Source organism: Parus major, chromosome 10 (assembly GCF_001522545.3).
Source record: "Parus major isolate Abel chromosome 10, Parus_major1.1, whole genome shotgun sequence".
In the NCBI taxonomy this organism is placed as follows: domain Eukaryota; kingdom Metazoa; phylum Chordata; class Aves; order Passeriformes; family Paridae; genus Parus; species Parus major.
Window position 1 is genome coordinate 7,162,282 of NC_031779.1, and position 24,676 is coordinate 7,186,957.

Here is a 24,676-nt window from a genome sequence, read left to right on the forward strand (position 1 = left end):
CCTTAAGTCAAACCCAACCACCAAGTTGTGCTCTGGCCAGAGCAGAGCTAGCTCTTTACATCTGGCAGCAGAAGGTTTAGGCTTGGGGCTGGGAGAGGTGGACAGTGGGGCTTGAGACCCCTGTTGAGCAGTGACTGAGGACTAAAGCTGAGTGGGGAAGAGCACAGAAAGCTGCGGTGTGGCTGGCAGGGGCTGTTAGCTGCGTGCTGGTGCAAAGGCACAGGGCAGTCCTGAGTTAGATGCTGCATTTGCATTAATAGCAAACTTAAGAATGATTTGAAAACTGCTGGGCTGGCTTGGAAGCAGGGTGAGGCTATGCAGCCTGCATCCAGCCCTGCTCTAGGCTCATTCTCTAAGAAGTGGCCAGGTACCTGTACAGCCCTGGCCAAGTTAGTTAATGTAGGCCTGAAAAGCGGCTGCCAGGTTCAAGCTGACTTTATGCCTCTGTGTGATCCTGAACTGGACCAAGTGAATTTCATGGGAGTGAGACCATGATGCAGACATGCTCCAGTTGTCTCCCTTTTGGAGAAAAATAGTTTATCTTATTTTTAACTCTATTTCTTCCCTCTTGCTTTGAAAAGCAAATAGTTAATTGACTGTATCAAGTCCTTCAGCTGAATGTGTTAATTAGCCACTGTGGTAAACATCTGCAAGATCTGGTTTATCTTTTGTTACTTCTGGGAGCAAATTACAAATGCACTTTTAATATTTGATAGAGTTTTAAATTTCTGTGTGTTAAGCTTTCTAGTGCTAAATGATGAAGGTAAAAGTGCGACTGGAATTGTTACTATGAGAGTTTATTTTTCAAACTTTCTTTAAAGGCTTAAGATTTGGCAAAAAAGCTTTAACAAATAGATGCAAAAGTTTTATGTTTTTATACTATTATGAAGATAACTGACTTGATGTCAGGAATGACTTGTTGAAATAGTACCTAATTAAATATTTGGTACTGTTTTCTAATTTTTTTTTGGTGAATATTGGCAGATTTAACACAGGAGGACAAGTCTGGATTGGCTTTTGACTTTCCATAAAATGTAATATATCTGCTTTTTACATGGTAGCTTGTTTGGCATGTGCATACATCAAACCAAAGGAACTCGAAGTCCTGAAGAATAAAATCAATGCATTAATAACTTTTGACATGTGCTCTGTTTGTGTTGTTATGAAGTACGCTTTGGTTATATTAGATAACTTGCCTTCCTGTGAACTGTTTTAAAAAAAAAAAAGCTGTCTTCAATTGCATTGTTAATGAACTGTTAAGGACAAGTTCTCAAAGCACTACACATTGGGTGGACTAATATATGAAAGTTGTAAAAGTACTGTAAACTAAATATGAACATATAAGTTCATATTTATATTTTGGTGCCATATAAAATATGTAAGCTATAAATGGAGAAACAGATGATGCTTTTTCTCTGGTCTTTAGATAAGCAGTTTTCCATAAATATCTTTGGAAGTGAAAGAGAATTAGTGAAAACAACCTCAGTGTCATTTGTAAATGCTGTCTGTTAAGCAGATGGTAAAACTGCTGAGGCGTGTTGTGCTGACACCTTGCTGTTGAAACAGCCAGCAGGGCTGAAGGCCCTGCAGAAACACATGTTGTGCAATAACCCTTGATCTAACACTGTGTATTCTCCCTGTTTTGAAAATTCTGATAGGTCTTATATCTCTGTCATAGATGCCAACTTCAAAGAAATGCCTACGTGGCCTATGTGTAATTAAAAAAAATTCTCCTCACAATCCACAGGTCCCCCTTAAAAATACAGGAGACAGGACTGTAATGAATTCCACGCAACCAAGTATTTACTGCATTGCAGGATAGAGAAAACATTGCTTGTGGAATCTATGAATTTGGTACAATCTTAATGTCATAATTGAATCTTTTTTTTTTTTTTTTTTTGAAACTGTTACTTTTCCATGATGAATAGCATATGCTGGCAGTATTTTATGGAAGGAAAAAATGCTCGCTTTTTTCAATTTAGAGTTTAAGAGAACCAAATAATACACTCAGCACAGCATGAGAAGAAAAATACTTGAATTTGCTAGTGTAGCTTGGGAAAGTTTTTTTCATTCTCATCAAGCTTGTAACTAATGTTGATGTTTGGGTATTTAAGCAAGAAGAATGTTGGTTTTATAAGGCATCTATTGAGCTCTTGTTTTCTTAAGCAGCGATAGTCCAGATCACTGTTTGTTTTTTCAATTTGAATTGATATTTATGTTCCCTCCAATAAAAGCTGTATGCTTTCTTGTTTTGCCATACAGCTGTGGATTTCTGTGCAAAGACCAACCTGTGCACAGCTAGCTGGTGGTTTAGTCAGAAAAAGGCTGGGGGAATATGCTTGGATTCTAATTAATGCACTAATACCACCAAACATTTGTCACAGAAAATGGTAGAGATAATACTTGTTATTTCAACACCCAGGAACTGTTTCAAAAGGCTGTGTGGTGAATCCAGCAGTTAAGAAAGACTTTAAATTCAGTAACCCATTTTCAAACCTGATAAATTTTGGGTTATGTTCTCATAATTACTCTTAAACGTGTGACTCAGATAAGTGTGTCTATTTAAAATCTACTTCAGTTTCTGATGGGAGTTGCAGGAAAAAAAAGTCTAAAATCTAAAGCTTATTAAGCATATATTCATAAAATAGATGAAAACGAGTTTTGAACAGAATTACTGTATTTTGTTGCTTTTCTTTGAATGCTTTGGCGTTGCACTGGAGATCTTCAAATGAATTGTGTACAGCAGCTGTCTGTCCTCACCTGTTTTCAATAACTTTCTATAGACTAAACCAGTCAATCAGTAAAATACAAGGCCTCTCTGTTAGTGCAGTATATCATTAATTGGGGTTTATGCCAAGCAGAAAGTTTGAGTTCTTTGGCTGTTAAGAAATTAGAAGTTGACAAGAACAACTGACCCACTTGTGTGTGTTGCCTGCTCTGATGAAACAGAGATCCAAACAGTTTCAGCTCCACTGGCATTTAGTTGTTCATGTGTGCGGCGTCTGTTGCGAAGCTGCTTTGGCACCTATTCGCAGGCATTAGTCAGCTTGTCATAGTGGGGCACATTGCTGGAGATCATTCCTGCTATCTGATGTATGTGGTAGTTGTTTGGAGATCAACAAAAATCTCCACTCAGGGTTTTGCTTTCTAGCTGGAGGAGAAAGTACTGTTAGAGAGTTGGTTATCGAGTCTAACTGCTAAAAATAGCAGGAGAGACAGCAGAATAATAAAGTGAATAACAGGAGCACATACTCAAATTATGCTGGTAACAAACACAATGTTCTGAGGGTTCCTAAAGTAGAGCAAACTTTTGTCCCACATTCCAATAATTTATTTGGAAGGCATGTTCCACTTGAGGATTGCCAAGAACTTTACAAATACTAAGCCTTTTAACATGTCTAAGGTATGTGCTGTGCCATTTCAAAAAGAACCTCATAGGCAAAAATGATACCTATTTTTTTCCAGAATCCTGTGGTCTATAATAGCACAGAAAGTTTTCCTTCAATAGTTCAGGGAAGCCTCCTCAGGTAGGAAACCTGTTGTAGCTTTCTATTTCAAATGAGTTTGTGGACTAAAAAGGTGGATGTTTTTTGTATGTTTTCATTTTTGTCCCCTTCAGATCTGAACATGACATCCATGTTGCAAACTGAATTTGAAGTGACATACCTCCAAATTTCTGGCATTTTATCACCTATGACAATCTAGCTGCACTTTATGCAGGTGTAAAAATTAGAGGCCCACGTGAGACACTAATTCTCCAAATGCATGTATGACTTAAAGTTTAAATGGATGAACTTAGGACAACAGAGCTAAGGAAAAAAGGTACCAGAATTACTAAGGTAAAAAGAACTGCTTCGAGAAATACCTATACTAAATGTCAGAGGATTGGACTGGAGTTTTAATGCTGTAAAATATTTGAATTGAAAATTAAAATAAGTTTTCCAGAAGAAAATTGAAACACATGGTTTTGCCCTGAGGTGAAGGAAATAGATGTCAGCAAGCTGCAGAGCCTTGTGGTGAAAAGTTTGTTCATAAAACTTTAAACTTCTGGGGTGATTAGTTTGAATAAATGCAATAACAGATTTAGGAAAAAATAGGCACCAAATCTTTTGTTAGATGGAAAAATCAGGAAGCCTAGAATTTCAAAGGTTGCACGAGCCACAGAGTTGAAGACTTTCACAGCTTCTTAGTCTGTGCAAAAAAATGTAGTCTTGTAGTGTAGCATTCTGGGTTTTTTTTAAAGCAATAAGTTTATACATACCTTCAAAAAATTCCATGCTGACCTGAGTGTATTCCACAGGCATGATAGGTCTTCATGTTAAATGACCCTTATAATACATTTTTCTGCTTTTGTGGAGGTTCAGAAAGGTTTTCAAATCACAGATTTGAAGCAACTTAGCACATGCTCCAGTAATGCAGCAAGAAGTCAAGTAAAGTACTGCTGGTGGTGATTATCGGTGAATACTGAAATTACCTGTGTAGATTACGGAAACTGTGATTTCTTTGGCAAGCAAAAATCCGTGATGAAAAGTCAAGTGTGCAGCAATACTGTGTATTGTCAGTCCCTGCCCTGGTCTGACAGCTGCTGTGTTCATAGTCTGGTCCCAGTTGGACAGACCAGACATCCAAGTCAGGGTAAAATCTTTTGGATGGTTGTTGTTAAAAGTAAACTCTGCAATGTGTGTATGCAGAAGGTATTTTTTCATCGTTCTGACCGATTTCCATGCCAGGCCTGGGACCACTGGAATTGCTGGAACTTCCAAAACACTTACCACAGATTATACTTACTTTTGCTTCTTGTTATCTTTGACAGTAGCTGTATGATTTGGGAAAGAAAAAAATGTTTATACATGCCTGTTTTAAACAGCTGCCTAGGTTTATGGAAATTGCTGGGTGCTCTTAGGAGGAGGGTCCTTTAGGACAATGTTTCTGCTGGAGATGCTGACAGTCTCAGTCCTGATGCTGAACAAATCTCCTGTTTGCTTAAGATTAATCTGTATAATTTAGTAAGCAGTCTAAATCTCCACCCCCAGCTCCCTCAAATTTTGTTTCATTTAAAGCACTTTACAGCTTTCAACTTTCTGTGGTGTTTGTTTTTGTTTTCTGTAGACTCGAGATGATTTTCTTGGACAAGTGGATATTCCTCTTTATCAGTTACCGGTTTGTATTTTTTGTTTGTTTTTAAGACTATGAAAGGGAGAAAATATTTCTATATGCACTCTATTAGTCACCTAAGTTAACAATGCTGATAATAAAGTGATTAAATTCTCCTGCTCTGTGGGTTCTTTATTTTATTTTGTCAGATCTGTTTGGGGTTTTTCAGTGCTGATCTTTATAAAACAATGTAGGTTACCTTGTTTTTTAATACTGGAGTGCTTTTAGCTTTTCCATAGTTTTACAGTCTTAAAGATAAGAAGTGATTGTAATTATTGTCATGTCTTAAAATATTTCTTTAAAGTCTGTATATTTATTTTTACTGTTCCTTATTTGCATAAACAGATACAAAAAGGATGGTAAGTGACAAATAGAGAGCTAGTGTTACTTTGGTAATTTTTTTTTCTGTTTCTTGTATTCTTTTTGCAAAGCAGATAATTAGTTTTAAAGATATATCACCAAGAACATTAAAATAAATTAGCTTTTTCATTTTCTTCTGAAATTTCAAAACATTAGCAGATACTAACAGATTTATCAGGAACTGTCTTAAAAACAGGGTAGCAACCATGGGAAACCTTTTCCAAGAGCAGCTGTTTCATTCTGTAATGTGTATAGACACTGAAAGGTAATGGTTGTTTCCTTGAACCAGAGTATTGGTCTTATTGCTAAGATTAAAGCTGGCATTGCTGTTATTGTATCTGAACCTGTAATTTAAGTTTTAAAATGTTATATGGCCTTTAAAGAAATCAGTGGTAAATTTCTGATAGTTTTCTTTGATTTCAAGTGCTTGATAAAAATTTTTCTTGAAAAAAATTCTTATTCCAGACAGAAAATCCAAGTATGGAGAGACCATATACGTTTAAGGATTTTGTTCTTCATCCAAGAAGGTTAGTAAATACCACATGGAAATTCTATTTTTTGTATCTAAATAATGTTTTTATGTAATTAGTTGTAAATACATATGCATTTTCTAAGTTTTTCTGATTCCATCGAATAAATTTGAGTAGCATTGCTAAGATACTTATGTTCTACTAAAACGTCAGCATTATGTTAAATACTTACTGTATTCAGAAGTCTGAAGCTTCAGTTCCATTATAAAACTTAATTAATGTAGATTATAAAAAGCCGAGTTTGTGTTGGAACACTTAAAAATAATCCTCTAGCTGTGCTTTTTCAGCTATTTTGTTTCACAAGTGCACAACAAGATCATTTTATTTTCTCTTCTGCAGCCATAAATCAAGAGTTAAAGGCCACCTTAGATTAAAAATGACTTACTTACCTAAAAACAATGGGTCTGAAGAAGAAACCACAGAACAGGCTGAAGAATTAGAGGTGGGAAAAAATATGTTTATTGCTGAAAAATGAATGTTAGGAATCACTAAGCTATAAATATGTTTTAGAAATAAACCAGTTAAAAGTGGTTTCTTGTATCTTGCATACAATTTAAAGTGTTTAAGTTTCTGTTGTAGGTACTGTTTAATATTGTTTGACCCCAGACAGACACTCACATCTTTGGTTTTAGAATTTCAATTCTCTCCAATCTATAGGGATATTTTGATCTTACCTGCCATATATATGTAAATTTTTTAAACACATCTAATGTATATTAATGGATTTCTTTTCCAGACTTAACTCTATTCAGCATTACCACCCTTGCTGTAATTAAACTTTGTTACAGAAGGGTATGTTTATCTGCCTCATACATTTGCAGCATATGTATGAAATGAACAATATTTAAGCTTTTAATGTATTCTCTTAATGCTGTTTATTTTCCTAGAACTGACAACCTCTGGTATTAATATATTTAAGGACCTTGAGTTAAAAATAAGATTTCTGCATGAATAATATGCCCTGTTCCTTTTTAGAAATAAACACACTAAAATGAGTGTCAAATTTACTGGCTTAAGATGCAATGGCACTACACCTTAAAAGGGGGAGTGGCTTGATAAATTAAGATAAGTTTTTCAACTACTGTTAAATTAAAGGTAGTTATGTCTTTCAGCCTGGGTGGATTATATTGGACCAACCAGAGGCTGCTAGCCAGCCACAGCAGCAGCAGCAGGAATCTCCTCCACTGCCTTCAGGCTGGGAAGAAAGACAAGACATCCTCGGCAGGACCTACTACGTCAATCATGAATTCAGAAGAACACAGTGGAAAAGGCCAACTGCACAGTATGTCTTTTAGCCTGAAAATTCAAGTCTTACATTAGCTAGTGTAAATCACCCTAGTTACATTGACAGCAAGGAGAAATAAGAAGTGAACAGCTTGAAAATTAGTAGAGAGCTTTCCCTCACTTAACTTAGAAGCCCTCATGCAGTGGTCACTGGCTCGTGATGATTTTGACTTTACAGTGCTCTTGAAATATGTATTCAAGTAGAAACTGGTTGCAGTTGGAGAGATAACAGTTACAGGAATGGAAAGTAAATGATTTTTTAGTTTTCAGCCAGCTTTTTTCTTCCCATCAGGGACTTCTTTAAATTGTTTGCCTTATTTTTTTTTCAGTTTTTTTTCCCCTGGAATGCTACCTGGTTCTTCAGCTTACACTTCACGTTGACATGAATGCTTACTCATTTTAAACAGTTTACATTAACTTATATAGTCCAGACTGTTTCTTTTTCTTCTGCCAAAATGACTGTGATGTATGTTTTTGCTGTTAGCCTGGCTTACTGTTGAAAGATAAACTCTGGCTGCTGTTTGCTGACTTCTCCCACCCTGCCCCACCAGGGACAGCGTGGCTGTTGCAGATCTTGGCAGTGTGCAGCTGGAGGCCCAGCACGTGTTCACTCACCGGCGACAAATATCAGAGGATACAGAAAACACAGACAGCAGAGATTCCCCCGAGGTAAAACAATAAATCTCAAAATGTTTCTGAAATGCAAGTAATTTTTTAATCTAGCCTACTCAAAAAGCTTGTCTTAACTAATCGTAACTTGGAACTGCTTTTTAAAAATGTTTTCCCTTTATTTTCTTTTTAAAGAGCTGGGAAATTATAACTGAAGATGAAGCAACAATGTACAGCAGTCAGAACGTTCAAATGCCTCTCTCGCAGAGTAGCTGTGATATACAGAGTCATCTTGCAGAAGAATTGAGTAACAGACTTACTACCTCTGGAAGTCCAGCTACTGGCCAGTCAACAGCCTACACTGTAAATTATTTTCCTCACTGTTCTGATAGAATTAGATCCATCAATACTTTATTTATGAATTATATTTTTAATTTCATCTCAAATGCACAGATCTTAAGAATAGTCTTTTTACTGTAGAATCCCATCTAAACAAGCATTTTCTTCCTCTCTGCTTTGCTTATATGGATTTCTGCCTGAAGTTAAAACTGATTTGTGTGAGCTATTTTTCAGTCTGTAAACCTGCCTCTTAGTCTAGTGTCATAGAGTGCTGAAAACTACGAATGAAAAAATCTGTCTGTATCCTGAAAGCTTATTTCTAAGGGAGTTGTGCTATGTGAGTTACTTTTTGCATTAGAACAAGTTCTAAGATTGACCATTTTTCATTGTGGATATTGGGATAAGGTTTTATGGTTGGGTTGAGTAAACCTGCTGCTTCTGTAGCAGCAAAAAAGGGAACTTGCACATACAGTTCCACAGCCCTTGTGCCAGCTGTCAAACTTGCCTGACCTCTGTGGAAGTCTGTTTAGCTTGCCAACCCAGCAGAAAGCTACTCTCTTTTCCCCAACTCTGCTTTTTTGCAGTTTGAGCAACTGAAACAGGGTGCTAGGTTGTCTGATAAATGCTACAGTAGCAGAGGAAAAGAGCAGGATTATGTAGCCAGGGTGAAACTCGACTTTTTGGTGGTAGCAAGCAATTAAATAAACTCAGCTGTCCTGCGAAACCCGAGCTCCACAAACAGCCTTGTAACCTGATACGTGACGTGAGAAATCCACTGTCCATTGAGGAAAGCCTGTAGAGGTGACCCAAGCCATCTAGACTGATAGATTTTGGTATTGAAATAATCATTAGTTTTTGTGATGTTGAGAATGCCCTTCCAAATGTAAATTTGGAACTGACAATGTTTATCTGAGTTTGTACAAATGTATCACTACTGTTGCTGGAGTCAAGTGAGAGTAACAAGATTTTACTTGATCTCTGCTATTCAGCATCCCATGGATTGCAAGGAAATTGTTATTTCAGCTTGCTTGGGTGGCCTGAGCAAAGAAAGAGGCAGATACTCAAATTATTTGCATAAGTCAGCTAGAATGGCAGTCTTGCCTCCTGGGGTGCACAGGATACCCCACACCCCCCACCAAAAAATTAACAAGTTAATCATGCTTTTTCTTTGAAGTATTCCAATAATGTGTGGATAGGGAAAAATCCTTCAAATAGTTGTGGAAATTCTGGAGCAGAATGAAATACAGGTGCCTGATTGTAGCAAGTGAGATCTAAATGTGGCTTTAGGCAGGAATGTGGACAGTTCTGCAAAGTCTAGGGATTTAATTGCTTTTCTCAAACTGGTTATGTCAGACTCCCCTGTCCTTTCATTATTGACCTAATCTACTCTCTGGAAAGTTGGGTTAGCTCTGCTCTGTCACAGACTTTACTGACAGCACAAAAAGTTCTATACTGTAAACTCAATTTTACTGTACCTATTGGTAATTAATATTTTACATGCCAAAACATCTATTGCTAGGGTTTTCTGAACTTTCATAAGCCTCTATCATCCTTAGATTATAACAGACTCTGTGAACTTGATGTTTCTAGCTGTTAAAACAGGAGTTTGAAAACTACAATATTAAATCATGTTTCAAAACAAATAGAACACTTTACTATGATGGAAGCTGTAATAGATTGAAGTGTGCTAACCACTGTTGACTGTTTCCTGCTATCCTTAGAGCTGCAGTAAAAACTAATGTTTCATTCCTCTTAACTCCTTCAAGAACCATTCCAGCAGAAGAGGTAGTCTGCAAACATACAGACTTGAAGAGCAGCCTGCACATCCAGTGGTAAGTAATTTTTCAAAAAACACAGGCTTTTAGCTTTGTTAGGTGCTGACCTAATTTCAAATGAGATTTGGCCTTCCTTGCCCAGCAGCTGTCCTGACAAAATGGGAATTATGGGTCTAGTTGAGCTGTAAAGCTTTCACATTTCAGCTTTGTTTAGCATTAGTGTGATGCATAGCCTGCAGAAGGAAGTAGTCTTGCCCTGATGATGAGTTTCATTTTACAAATGGTTTGCCTTATAATTGTTTACATCTAATTAAAAGCTATACCACATTCCATTACGTTTTCATGGTGGCACTGCAAACTGTGATCTCACAGCCAGAAGTACTAGGCTGGATCAGCCTAAACCAGGTATATAAATGAATCCCTTAACATGAGGAGTTTGAATTTTGTATAAATAAACAAGCATCTGTTACTTCATACTATTTGGGAAGGACTTAAATACTTCTTACCTATTTTACCCAGTTCATTAAAGTAATGAACCTTCTGGAATATAGTTTTGTTGTTTTATTTAGACAAAGGAAAACCTTTTTACAGTAAGTTTCATAGTTTTCTTAATTGTTTTTCATCTGTTATCATTAATATTTAGTTACTGCCTACTTCATCTGGATTACCCCCAGGCTGGGAAGAACGACAAGATGAAAAAGGAAGGTCATATTATATAGATCACAATTCTAGAACCACTACCTGGATAAAGCCAGTTGTACAGGTACTGCCTGTTTTCAATTTACTGATGTTTGTATTCATTGAACCTTTTAAAGATCTTGTGTAATAGAAGTGGAGAGACAGCTTTGAAATAGAGCATGCGAAAGGCACAAAGTGTAAAGTACCACATAAAATATCAGAGAGATTGCATGGAGAGTAGGAACAGTAATGTTTATGGCAAGTCATTCTCCCTTCTGGAGAGTGGTTGTGACTGGGGGGTTGGAAGGCCTCTGTAAACCTTCAGCACAATCAGTGATTTTTAGTCAATGTGGTTGATATTATGAAATCTGTCAGGGATTTGCTCTGTGAAACTGCTTTCGTGAGTCAAAAATATAGATTAATAGAAAAATGATACTGCTTTATAGGGCTTTGATTTGATAGGATTTTTTTTGTCATTTACCATAGACTGCTGTGGAAACAAGTCAGGTGTCAGCTGCACAAAGTATTTCTATAGGAAGACAGCCACAAGCAGCATCAAGTGATTCATCACAACAGTCTTCTCAGCAGCAGCCTGAAGTGGAGCAAGGATTTCTCCCTAAAGGCTGGGAAGTCCGACATGCACCCAATGGGAGACCGTTCTTTATTGACCACAATACCAAAACCACAACATGGGTAATGGAAGATTGTTCTCATGAACTGAAATTCTAATTCCTCTTGAATCAAAACTTTGCTGCTTTCAGCAAGCTCCTGTATGTTTCTTTAGTGCCAAGATAGCTGTATCTGTCTGTTGAGGAGCATGGTCAGAGCACGGTGCTAATATTGCCAAGGTGGGGCATTCAGTCCTTATACAGGCTATGGAGATGGACTCCATGGTCCTTGTGGGTCTTTTCCAACCCAAAATATTCTGTGTGAGTCTGAGTGATATGTAATAAAAATGCCAAATTATTATACCTGTTATGTGTAGAAGATTATAAATTTTAGTAATTGTATTGGTACTTGAAAGTTTAGCTTGGAAGGAGGAAAACAGGAATCTGCTTTGCAGAAGTAAAGCCCCTAATAAATGACATTGCAGAACTGTGGTGGCTTATAGGAGCTGTTCACAGAAATGAGTTCTGTAAACCTTCAGCAGGAAATCTATTGCCTTGAATTTATCACAGGGCACAACACAAATTTCTGTGGATGCTTAGAAAAGCAGAGCAGGTGCAAGTATCATATGGATGAGGGAGCTGTACAGCTGCAGTTCCACAGAGGGGCACTGCACACCACTTGGCAGTGCTATTAGATGGGCGTAAGCGTATCAAAAGTCAGTGCTACCATCAGGTGAAAGGGAAAGAGAAATGCATTAAACTGATTCAAAATGGGTATTCTTTTCTCCAGGTAGATGAAAATAACACAATTAACGCAACCACCTTCAACCTAGCTCCCATAAAAAAAACAAAACAACTTATCAACCAAACAGCAAAAAACCTCACCAAACCCAAAAAGTGTAAGGTGTGTAAGAAATTACGTGGAAAGAGTAATTCAACTCAATTATACAAAAAATGAGTTGAATGAGGGATTTATATTTATATATATGTAAAAAAAATAAAGTGAGATGTTACTAGAAGATGTTTGTAAATTACTGGAGGACTGAGAATCCTCAAGGATTCCTCTGGCTACAGAATATGCCACCATTACCTCATTGCTACTAGGCATATTCTTTACAAAATCATTAATAAAGACCAAAAAAAATTAAAAGCAAAACAAAACAGCAGAAGGATTTTAACATGCTTCTTGTTTTCTTTTCAAAGGAAGATCCAAGACTGAAAATGTCTGCTCATCCAAGGAGAAAGACTTCCCTAGATCCAGTTGACCTGGGCCCATTACCAGTAAGTAAACCATTCTGTACTTGTTTTGCAGGTAAAACAATTTAACTATTTAAGTTAGCATTATTGAAATTTGTACATAAGAAAACGCATCCTGTTTTTTTCCTACAAAAAATAGTTTTGAATTTTCAGTACTGACAGTAGATGGGGGAGGAATGCTCACAATTGCAGATCATGTTGAGTTCTATGCACACTAAATGATCAGAAAGTTATAATAAAAATGTTGCCTTTTTACAGCCAGGTTGGGAAGAGAGAACTCACACAGATGGAAGAATATTCTTCATAAACCACAGTATGTACAATGTAGCATTCTTCCCTACTCATCATTTTATTTGTGAACATTATTTAAATTAATGAAACTAATTTAAAAATGTCTTGCAGATACGAAGAGAACTCAATGGGAGGATCCTCGACTGCAGAATGTGGCAATAACTGGACCAGTAAGCTTTCCTAATGTAGATTTTCATATTTTTCAAAAACATTGTTAGTAGAATCCAAACAAACTCTTGTCATTTTATCACTTAGTTGATCTAGAAAGTGAAACTTTCAGGGTGTTTAAAAAGAAATAAAAATCCTTTGTTCAAAGACTGTTTAGAAAGCTTTCTGGGGAAATGGTCCTTAAATGGCAGGAAAAAAAAGCAGTTCCCATGGTAGTAAGAAATTTTCCTTATAGACTGGGGGGAGGACTTTCAAGTGGATAAGAAAGTCTATTTATTTTTTGTCCACACTAGCTCAATTAATAAAGTAAATTTGAGAAAAAAAGAGAAAAAGGAAAAAAAAAGAAAGAAAAGGGCTTAAAGAGGAATTAAATGAATTTGCAACTGAAAAATAATTATCCAACTTCAATACTTAATCCGAAGTGCAAAATTACCAGAACTAATTGCAAAGATGGTTTGCATTATAATTATAGATGGGTCTTAGTGTTCAGCTGATATCTGTGTTTATTAATAGCCTGCATATGTAAACAACCTTCCCTGTCCATGGAAAATAGAGGTGTTTGTAGCCAGGTCTCTCATGATACAGCAGGGAAATGGACGCGCTATGGACGTCACCAAAGGCATTTTGGTCACTTTGATCTGGGCCACTCAGGGATCTTAGGCAGTTCAATCAGCTCATGGGCAAGTACAGCATGAATTCTGTGGATCTGATCTGAACAGAGAAATGCTTTTCATTCCTGCTGTTTATAAATGGGAAGCCTCCCCTGGCACTCAGTAAAACAAGTATTCCTGTTTTCTCAGAATTTAAATGGGTTGTCTGTGTTTCATGAGACACTTGGGACTTTTTTCTTTTCTTTCCTCAAAGGCTGTGCCTTACTCCAGGGACTATAAACGAAAGTATGAATTCTTCAGAAAGAAATTGAAGAAACAGGTAAGTAATCAGTAGGAATCCAGCAGAAGCTTATGAAATTTAGGACCCTAAACAAGGGAAAGCTTAGGTTACAGGGAAGGTAAATTTACTGTCTGTTCTCAAATACATTTGTGGAGCACCAACTTGGTAACAATTAACCTTTACTCTAACAGCAGAGTTTGTGACTTTATGCACTGATGAGACTGTAAGCAATCTAATTTAAAAAGTAGAAATTCTCAAAGGTCATGAGTCTGAAATTAAGATTGGCAACAGAAAAGTTTGGAAGTCACTGATCAAGCATAGAATAGTTTTTGAAAATCAGAATATGGAAAGTGTTCTCAGAAGTTCTCAGAACAGATTTTATTCTGTCTATGTAGAAAGCTCTACTGTCATCATGATCAGGCTGGATGACTGCAATAAATTGTTACAGCTTTAAATCAAAAGTTATGAGTCTTGTTTCCAAACTCTAGTTTGAAGTGGCAGTGCCAGGTATATTTTTAACATGTAGCATAAAAGACTGTAAATAGCATCTGGACAGCCAGATAACAATGAGTCTGCACAAGTTCAATCAAATTTTACATCCTCAGGAGATATTTTTCATATGTAATATTCCCTTTGAGTTTAGATCCATGCTTCATCTTCTACCTGCAAAGTCTGCCTATGCATTTTGAGCTGACATGTAAATTGCCTGCAATTATATATGCACCTCATTTTTTGTGTTCCTAGTCAAACAAGATTGACATTCATTCAAATGTCAGTATCTTAATCTGAGAAGTGATAGAGAGCTCAGCCACACAATACAGTTGTGGTAGTTTAAGAATTAAATACAGCTGTAGATTTTGACCTAAGTAAGAGAATGGGACACCTAGGCTCATGGAATATTGAACTAGAAGGTGAAGTAAGTCAGGTAAAACGGTTCCAAGTAATTTTATGTGTCAACTGTGAGTTGTTTTTAATCAAGTCTTTAATATGATAAATATTCAGTGTCAGAAGAGACACCATGCCTTGCTGCATGCAGAACAATTGCCCATATGCTGTTACTAGTAAGAACTTACTTTAACTGTATTTTCTTGGCACAAAATAGAAGTTAGTATCTGAAATTCTCTCTGCTAGTTGAATTGTAGGTAAATAGAGCCTCTTTTCAATCATATTGTGTTATTCTTCCAAGTTATGTAAAGAAAGGGTTTCTGTGCCCTCTTTGTTTATTTTCAGAATTTGCATATTCTGCAAAACCATAAGATGCTGGGTTTTGTTTCATTATTCTTTGTTTTCATATTTTCTCTTTCAGAGTGATATTCCAAATAGGTTTGAAATGAAAATTCATCGCACAACAATCCTTGAAGATTCTTACAGAAGAATTATAGCTGTAAAGAGAGCAGATTTCCTTAAAGCAAGACTTTGGATTGAATTTGATGGTGAAAAAGGTTTAGACTATGGAGGAGTGGCCAGGGAATGGTTCTTCCTTCTCTCTAAAGAAATGTTTAATCCTTATTATGGATTGTTTGAATACTCAGCTACGTAAGTAAAACCGCTCTGGAAGACTTGAAATCTTAGGAAAATATCTTTCTTATACCTTCTTTAAAAATGGGGCTTCTCTCACCCTTACAAATATATGGGAGGGTTTTATTGATAACAGCTGTGATAATCTGCACCCAGTTGCTTGACAGAAGAGTAATGTGGAGACAGTACTTGGGTGGTTTTTTTTTACAGCAGTCTAACAAGCCATGGCATTTTTGCATGGCCAAGCATGTGCTTGCAACCATCTCCTGCATACAGAAGAGGCAGTATGTAACCAGTAATGCAGAGAATGTTTTTCTACTTTAAAATGAATGGGAGTTAATCCCTTCTCTTTGGTATATCTCTAAATTACTAAATTAGTTGGTGGTGGTTGTTTCTGATATACTAATAGTCTTCTACTGCGTATTGTTTAATATTATATGCCATCATGAAAAGCAGTAACTGATTTAATAAGTGATGTCTTTCAGATCTTCAAATGTGAGACTGTTCCAATAGTACAACATTTTGTTTTTCTTTCTCTTCCCTGCTCTCTCCTTCCAACTTCAGAGATAACTATACTCTGCAGATCAATCCGAACTCTGGACTTTGCAATGAAGATCATCTCTCTTATTTCAAGTTTATAGGTCGTGTGGCTGGAATGGCTGTTTACCATGGCAAACTTTTGGATGGTTGGTATTTATCTTATGTAATGTGACATTCAGATGAATATTGCCTGTGTTTTGAGTCCTAAGTTACATCTGTAAAATTTACCGCTTCTTCTTCTTCTTTAAAGCCTTTTTTATTCGTCCTTTTTACAAGATGATGCTCCAAAAACCAATAACACTACATGATATGGAATCTGTGGTATGTAATTTGCTTTATCATGTAAATAAATTTCATGTTAATTTATAATTTTTTTGTATATTTATGTCTTTTTAATGACATTTTGAAGGTTGAAAATGCATGATTCAAGGATATCTTAGGCTGCATCTTTTATAAGTCTTAAGTTGCATAGCACTCGGGTTCAAGTCAGTTAAGCCATATTGAAAACTTGAACCTATACTTTCTGTGATGTTTTCTTAAAATGTTTTAGACACTGAGGTTGTTAAAATTGATTATAAATACTTCTAGGATTCCTATCTTAAACCTGTTTCTTAAATTAGTTTTTTCTTTGATTATAAAAATTAATAATTTTGGGACTGAAAATATTTGAGTCCCAAAATGCAGCATTTTTAGAGGAAAAACATGTCCCTTAGACTTTTCTTGTTTGGTTGGTTCCCTGATAAGGGTTCTTATTTAGAATACCCATGGACAAAGTGATTTTTATTCTATCTTTTTAATCTGTTACTGGTTTTGCTGCCCTTTAAAATTACAGCATGTAGTTGCTATCTGTTTCTGAGTAATAGATTTATAGATGTGTCCTCATTTTTTTTTTTGTTTGATTTGGTTTGTGTTTGGTACTCTAGAATGATGGAATGGTTTGGGTTGCAAGTCAGGGACACCTTTCACTAGACTGGGTTGCTCCAAGCCCTGTCCAACTATTTTGTAATTCTGTCTTAGGATAGTGAATATTACAATTCTCTGAGATGGATTCTTGAAAATGATCCAACAGAACTGGACCTCAGATTCATAGTTGATGAAGAACTTTTTGGTCAGGTTAGTATGTTCATGTAATGTAGAATAGACAACACATGAAAAAAACTACTTGACCTGTGACATTAGGGGATTTTATCTGTATGGTGTTAAGAAAACCCCTTTGCTCACTCAGCTCTTTCCACTCATGCAGTGCTTTCAACCTGGTGTGATAAACAACTTGGAAATAAGCAGAGCTTTAAAAAATTGCTTGTGCATTTTTGTTGAATACTACTTGCATTGAAATGTAGCTGCTGCTCTGAAGGCAACCAAGACTAAGATATCCATAGTCATTACTTGATCTAGAGTAGAGATTGGGTTTATGTGATTGTCTGGAAAGGATGAGCTCCTTTGAAAACTGCTGAAGTCACTGGGAAACAACATGTTTCCTTTCTCTTAAGATGTACTAGAAACCTATAGAATAAACAACTTTGTTATTGCATACAAAGCTATTTAGGATAAGTCATGTAGAAATTCCAGAAGTCTTGAATGAAACTTCTCAATTACAGTTGCCAGCTAGATCTAAGGGTAATAACCTTTGTGGTCTTGTATAACAGCAGTGATCCTAAGAAGCAATGAAAATGTACATCAATGATAGCAGAAAATGAGATACTTTTCTTCTGAGGTTCTAGTACTATAAGTCACTTTGTAAGAGAGATGTATATTGATCCAGTTACTGGGATCATTGCTGAAGTGGTTTCTGTAATTGTTTTTCCTTGAGATTTGGAATAAGGGCTGGGTCATGGAATATGCAGTTAGAGAAGTAGGCCTTATTCTGGACCTGTGTGCAGTCTTGGGTGTGTTGTAGCAGGTCAGAAAAAATGGAGCTTTCCCATTGCACTTCTCAATAATACATCTTTTTTTTTAAAAATGTACCACATTCTATTTATTAAGTAACCTGTGTGACAGGATCTGTTTCTCATAGTTCTCAAATTCTGCAGTCTTCACGAGTTGTATGAATTGCCTAATATTAACATAGGAATTCTGTTATATATTCACCTTGCTTAAGACCTGTTCTGTGCATTGCATTTAGACCCATCAACATGAACTGAAAAGTGGTGGATCAGAAATAGTTGTCACCAACAAGAACAAGAGAGACTACATTCAGTGAGTAGCAGCTGCTGTATGCAATGTACCTCACTGGATTGCCCTCTAGTACAGGGGCTCTATGTTAGCTTTATTTACAAAAGGAAGTTGTTTTTTTGTCTATAAATCTCTTTTATTTTAAAGTGATTTTGTGTGTGGTTTTGTTTTGTTTTTTGCAGTCTTGTAATTCAGTGGAGATTTGTGAGCCGAGTACAGAAACAAATGACAGCCTTTAAAGAGGTATAATTTTAATTACAAAATAAATTCTTCTAAGATTTTGTTGCATCTGATACTAAGGTTTTTTTGGACACCCTGAACACCCACTAATAATTTTGTTAAAAGTTTAAAAAAAGGCAGTGATACTGTTCGTACTGTCAGCTTTGAATTATTTCCAAGTTCAAAATATTTTGGTATGTTTTTATTGAAGTGTTTAATTCATCTTGAAAAATTTGCTTGTTTCTCAGTCCTGACTGACAGATTTAGCTGTAGAGCAAACTATTTAATGACCTTTGCAGAAATTGAACTTAATTTAATTATATTAGTTTGATTTAAACTAGGCAATTTATCCTTTTTTGTACAAATTTTATTACATAGATGATATTCAGACTTCTATACTCATCACTCAGTGTTGCACAGAAAAGATGTGAGAAATCAATTACAAGTACTATAATGAAACTGGGGACTCCTGGTGTCCAAACATCTGTGTTTGGTATATTGCTTTGGCTGTGTTTACCAAAGCCTCTAAATATCCTTCTGCATGACTAAAAATGCTAAAATAATGTTGCCTTGATTTTTACAACCTTCCCTCATCTTTTTTAGGGCTTTTTTGAACTAATACCACAGGATCTGATTAAAATTTTTGATGAAAATGAGCTAGAGGTGGGTATATCATGGAAAAGAAAACAAATTATGTTGAAACTTTAGTATACTAACTTAAACTTTGGTGTTTATGGTTTTTTTTTTTATCTGTGTAGTTATTAATGTGTGGATTGGGAGATGTGGACGTGGCTGATTGGAAACTACACACAAAATACAAAAATGGCTACAACGTAAACCATCAAGTAATACAGTGGTTCTGGAAGGTATAATGAAATTCTAATATTTTCTTATTCAAAAGCTGCTGCCTTTCTGCTAGTTTATAGTTTGATTCGTTAAAAGGTTATGTAAATATTATTTTACCATTAAAATTTCTGAGAAAGTAAGAAAACTAAAGATGAGATGCATGGTAATAATGTAAATGCAATAGTGATGCTTGCTTTTTAAAAAAAATCCCTGTCTGACTGGGGTTGAAAATATTTGTGTAGGTTTTCCTGGCATGGTTACACTAAAGAGGTGTTAAACTCTTCTGTTTAATAAATTACAGGAATTTGGCTTCTAGTTCATAACATCAAGAAACTTCAAAGAAAGTAGGGGGCCAGATCTTCAAGGGAAGCATTTTAACAGTCTGCTAAGCCAGTAACCATACTCTTGTTACAGTGGCATTAAAAATTTGTTGACTTTATAGCTTTAAGCAATAGGCAGAGAAGTAGACCGTGTGTGTCACTATAAAAAAATGCATATGTATATCACAGATAATGATTTAGAGGTAGATACTGTGTTGTATAAGTCTACTAGCTTAAAACCCTAATGTAAAAATAAATCTTTAATTGTAATCATTGTCATACATAGGCAGTCTTAATGATGGACTCTGAAAAGAGAATAAGATTACTTCAGTTTGTTACTGGCACATCACGTGTTCCCATGAATGGGTTTGCTGAGCTGTATGGTGAGTACTTAAGATTATCTTCTCAATTAAGTAACAAAGAATCTGATAGCAACGTTGTCCTGTTTGACTGCAGACATTGTCAAATTATTTTTCAAATTTTGTTTTGAAATTTAGTAAGTACTGGCAGTTAAAAGAAACAAAGTTAGAGAAGAGTCATGTACGTCACATGTTTCCCATGTTCTATAAATACTTTCTTTTAGTTCTGGTTTTGGAAGTTTTTAAATGTATAGTTCTCAAATGAATGTGGATTTTTAAAGTTCTCAAGAGCTGCAAAATCCCTGTTTAACACATGATTGAGCTTGAAGAAAATTCTCAGTTATCCAAGATCTGATTACAAAGGCATGCTGGCATCAGCAGTTAACTTCAGTTCCACAACTGCTTTTATCAGCTCACAAGCCGCAGTTGTACAGATGCAGTTGTTTGTAAGGATATACTCCAAAGGGGACCACTGAAATGACACGAGTTAAATATAAGGTCAGAAGAAAAGTACTGAACCTACAACACCGAGACTGAAACAAGCAGAAGACAGCAGGGAGCGAATTTCAATGGCAAAGCCAGAAAAGCTACTGTGGGCAAGCAGATAGAGCAGCCCACCAAGGGTGAGGATGCTTGGCTTAGGGGAAGTCTGTTCTCTGCTGCCATCAGCTATTACATTTTCTGCTTGACTACTTTATTAAGGCTTTATAAAAATGGCTGAGTTGCTGTGCAAATGACAGAATAGCCTAACTTGCCTCTTTGATTAAACATTTCCTTTTTTATAAACAAGACATTAATTTGTTTATAAAACAAAAGGATTGTGAACAAAACCACCCATCATGTGTTCCCATTTCTCCATGTCTTCATTTTCATCATAAATACTTGGTTTATTTTTTTCTATTCCATCAGTAAATGATGAAATATTTACTGATGGAATAGAAAATGATGAACTGGTGAGTTCCAGTGGGAAGAACAGTGTGCTCAACAGGCTTAGCTGTGTGTCTGCTGCTGCACCCGAGCCTTGGCATTTTTGGTGTTACAGCACATGCTCATCACAGAGGAACCCAGGCAGAATTCTGCTGCCTCAGGAGCTCTGCCTATTTGACTAAGAACACTACTAGAGATAGAACTAAGAATTGATACAGGGAAAGAAAGTGCTGAAGTTCTCAGCTTCCTTCTGCCTAGTGATTAGAACATCCTTGGGCAGTCTTCTGTAGGTGTATTCACTCCTTAATGAAAAATTCAACTAGCAGTTGTTTTGTACAGTGCTTTGTTTCTCTTACTGCTATTGCTGCTTTACTGCCACCAGCATGCCACCCTTACTAAACCCCAGTAACAATTATATTTCCTGTTCCTTGTGTTGGAAGGGCTGGATGTGGTTTTTCAGTGTTTTGTGCTGGTCCGTGGTGCTTTGCTGCTGCTGGGCTGTTCCCTTCCCACGCCCACTCTGCAGCCCTGGAGCCTCTTCCTAGCGGAGATCTCCCTCTTGTGGCACAGCCAGGGGTTTCTGCTCCTCACACACCAGTGCTCTGAGGCCGGGAGAAAACCCACCCACACTGGAGCACTGGGACACTGAACAACATTCTCTGACCAGATAGTGAATTCTTTGTCTTTGTTTTTAACTGCACAGTCTTCTCCTAGCTTTAGGAAATGGTTATAAAATGTTCTTTGCATCTACTTGATGAGAATTGAGAAGTCCAAGAAACTTTGAGTGCTGAGATGCTGTAAGACAAGTTGTTGAAGGATAGAAGGAGCTGGGGCTGCTCTTGGTAACCAAAAAATGTTCTCTCAGGTGCAAAAGAACATCTTGGGAATACACATATGACTACCATGTTTACAAAAGTTCTCAGCTATTCTACTTTGTTGTTGCATAGGTAAAGGTGGACACTGACTACTTTCTAACAGGTTGTAAAACTTGACATGTGGTGATAAACATGTTTAAGTTTTTATATATGTATATTTTATGTATTTTATGTACATATAATTATGTATTTTATATATGTGTATTTATATATAAATTTTAATGCAAAATTTATGACAGTATATAATTGTCTTGTCCAAAAGACTTCAATGCCAGCTATTATGCATATACATTTAGGTCTTAGGCTTCTGAGCTGAAGGTGTAAAAGTTGCTTGAAACTGAGGTACAGCAAGAAATAATTTAAATACAAGTGGATTGGGATTATTTACTATTACTGCCTATAGTCTGTATTTTATTCATATAGATAGCTCCTTCTAATGTCAGAACTGGATTACAAAACCTCCAAATATGTCATAATTTGAATCTCTGATTATGAAAGGATTTCATAATAGGGTGAAAATTGGTGTGTTCTTTTCTTCAGGTTCAAATGGACCACAGTTGTTCACAGTTGAACAGTGGGGTACCCCTGAAAAACTGCCAAGAGCTCATACCTGGTGAGTATTTAATTCAGATAAGTTATGACCTCTAGTAAAAATGATAAAATACTTAAGAGTTTTCATCTGTTTTTCAGCTTTAATCGCTTGGATTTGCCTCCATATGACTCGTTTGAAGATTTATGGGATAAACTTCTTCTTGCGATTGAAAACACTCAGGGTTTTGATGGGGTTGATTAAGACACAGATATAAATTATGTTGGTCCAGTGCTGCAATTTAATTTTAAGGGTTTACAAGCAAATTTGAATTTTCCAGGGACTACCATTGTATTTAGTCATGTGGCTATTGAATCCTCATAGTATCAGGTGTAAAATAACCAAGTACTAAAAATCACTAACTTTTGCAAATGTATTTTGTCATTTCCATAGTTCTGTGTATTTGGTGATACATGCAATATACACATTGGATCGGCCAGTGCCAAGTAAGTCAAAAACTAAAATGTTTTTAGCAGTTGTCTCTTGTACAATATTTGAGACTGTCCTGCAGAAAACTACTGAAGTCAAGCTGTGAAGAAATCTTCGCAGAGGATTTAAATTTGATTTGCTGCTTTAAGAGGAACAACTGAACTTGTTAAACTGTTTAAAAAAACCCCACCCAAACAAAAAACCCAACAAACTCTATGTGTTATAATATCATACTCTGTGCTGCTTCAGGCTCTTTTCAACAGATCTGCCCAAAGCACCTTATAATTCAGCATATTAGATAAAACATTGGAAAACATTTGTTTGCAGAACACTGGCTTGCTGACATAGTTGTTAGACTTCTCTTTCTAACTTGCTTTTGCTAAAACAATGTAACAAACCCAAGATTTTTATACAAAACAGATAAGCAGCATAATTCTGAGTTTTAATGAGAAATTATACCCATTTTTTGTTTGAATTTGTATACTGATGTTGGTTTATTGAGTGTTCATCACCTTTTTTGATAAATTTGTAGTTGAACGAAAATATTTTCAATTCAGCTTTTTGCAACAAATCAATCTTAAAGTGGAATTTGTATGGATATCACTCAGTATTTAGTTACTGATAGTTAGAGGCCTTTATTATCCATTCTTGCAGTATTGCACTACATAACAATAAAGAACATGTTTACAGGGTTTTCTGAGCCAAATTCAGCAGTCTGTTATGTGCAAACTCCTCTGAACTGTGTGGAAGTTTTGCACATTTGATCAGGTGCAGAATTTGGTTCTGTGATATGTTTACAGGTTGCTAGTTTCTACAGCTGCATTTTTATATTTTTTTCTCCAGTGTTAGTCTAGAAACCAAATTTGTTAATACAGTACAACCAAAGTCATAACCAACAATGTGCAATTTATTGTAGATCAACTTGTCATATATAAATATTAGTTTGATTTCTTTTGTAAATGTGGGTATTTTTTGTATTAATGTTAACACTTTTTTTGAGCAAGTGCTGGTTAAAATAATTAACAAAGTTGGTTCTGAAAGAAAAAAATTGGTTTGTATACCTGACTTGCTCAAATTTTAACATTTTATTACCAATATGATCTGAGGAAATGACAGTACCTAGCTTTGGCCAGCAAATTTGTTTAGACACAGTCTTTATAAATATGCAAGAAGGAAGTGTAGCACATCTCTCTCTGAAGATATGTAAATTATGTAACAAATGTTAATGGGTCTTAAGGGATATTTAAAATCCCGCTTTGTTTTATCCTTTGACTAGGTCATTAGGACTAGAGAGTATTACATGTAAATAAAGGTAACTTATACAAATTTCCCAAATCTATATGCAGTTTTGTAAAACGTGAATGATATATCAGTAAATCTGTATAGATTTGAATGTAGCAGGTTTTGTTGCATAAAGTATAAAATAAGGATCCTGAGAGCATAAATAAAAGTTTATTCTAATAAGTTGTGATTCAGTTCTTTGAAGTGCAAATTAGTTATCTTGAAATAGCAAGAACTGTGTAATTTTTGTACTCCTAGGTAGGCCACAGCAGTAGTTCCACCACAATATGCTGCTACTTTTGCAGAGCTGTGAAGATGCAGCAGTGCTGTTTCCTGGTGTTCTGAGACGTGCAGCCTTGGTAAAAATGCATATTGTATTTTTATAGAAGCTTTAGGTCACTGTCAGCCTTCAGTGCATTGCCAGCCTAGAGATGTTAAGGGGAGGCCCCTTAGCAAGGCCACTGACCAGGTGAGGCTGGGCCAGGCTCCTCCCTGCTCTGGGAACCTTTCCAGCAGGTGCAGAGCTGGGTGGGGAGTGGGAGAGGGGCCCTGAAACCCTGCACCAGCAGCAGGGAATGCCCAGCAGCACGTCCTTCCTGTGGGCTTCAAACTAGGTTTGTGGGGGAGTGGTGATAGCAGATTGTGCTTAAGTAAAGA

The 24,676-nt window shown here is 36.2% G+C and overlaps 1 protein-coding gene across 3 annotated transcripts in view; it reads left to right on the forward strand.

The window, feature by feature from the left end:
• The window catches only part of NEDD4 (NEDD4 E3 ubiquitin protein ligase), a 49,680-nt gene extending 25,478 nt beyond the window's left edge, over positions 1-24,202 (forward strand). For all 3 annotated transcript variants that reach the window (XM_015639326.2, XM_015639328.3, XM_015639329.3), the window contains 24 exons: positions 5,110-5,160; positions 5,980-6,041; positions 6,384-6,486; positions 7,157-7,326; positions 7,880-7,997; positions 8,133-8,300; positions 10,043-10,108; positions 10,695-10,814; positions 11,216-11,422; positions 12,541-12,618; positions 12,853-12,907; positions 12,997-13,055; positions 13,918-13,983; positions 15,251-15,480; positions 16,027-16,148; positions 16,253-16,323; positions 17,020-17,115; positions 18,125-18,198; positions 18,357-18,417; positions 18,997-19,056; positions 19,152-19,259; positions 19,846-19,942; positions 22,261-22,333; positions 22,411-24,202. In XM_015639326.2, coding sequence (XP_015494812.1) covers positions 5,110-5,160; positions 5,980-6,041; positions 6,384-6,486; positions 7,157-7,326; positions 7,880-7,997; positions 8,133-8,300; positions 10,043-10,108; positions 10,695-10,814; positions 11,216-11,422; positions 12,541-12,618; positions 12,853-12,907; positions 12,997-13,055; positions 13,918-13,983; positions 15,251-15,480; positions 16,027-16,148; positions 16,253-16,323; positions 17,020-17,115; positions 18,125-18,198; positions 18,357-18,417; positions 18,997-19,056; positions 19,152-19,259; positions 19,846-19,942; positions 22,261-22,333; positions 22,411-22,513 — 2,418 coding nt within the window. In that variant the 3' untranslated portion in view covers positions 22,514-24,202. The remainder of the gene's footprint in view (positions 1-5,109; positions 5,161-5,979; positions 6,042-6,383; positions 6,487-7,156; positions 7,327-7,879; positions 7,998-8,132; positions 8,301-10,042; positions 10,109-10,694; positions 10,815-11,215; positions 11,423-12,540; positions 12,619-12,852; positions 12,908-12,996; positions 13,056-13,917; positions 13,984-15,250; positions 15,481-16,026; positions 16,149-16,252; positions 16,324-17,019; positions 17,116-18,124; positions 18,199-18,356; positions 18,418-18,996; positions 19,057-19,151; positions 19,260-19,845; positions 19,943-22,260; positions 22,334-22,410) is intronic.
• The last annotated feature ends 474 nt before the right edge of the window (positions 24,203-24,676 follow it).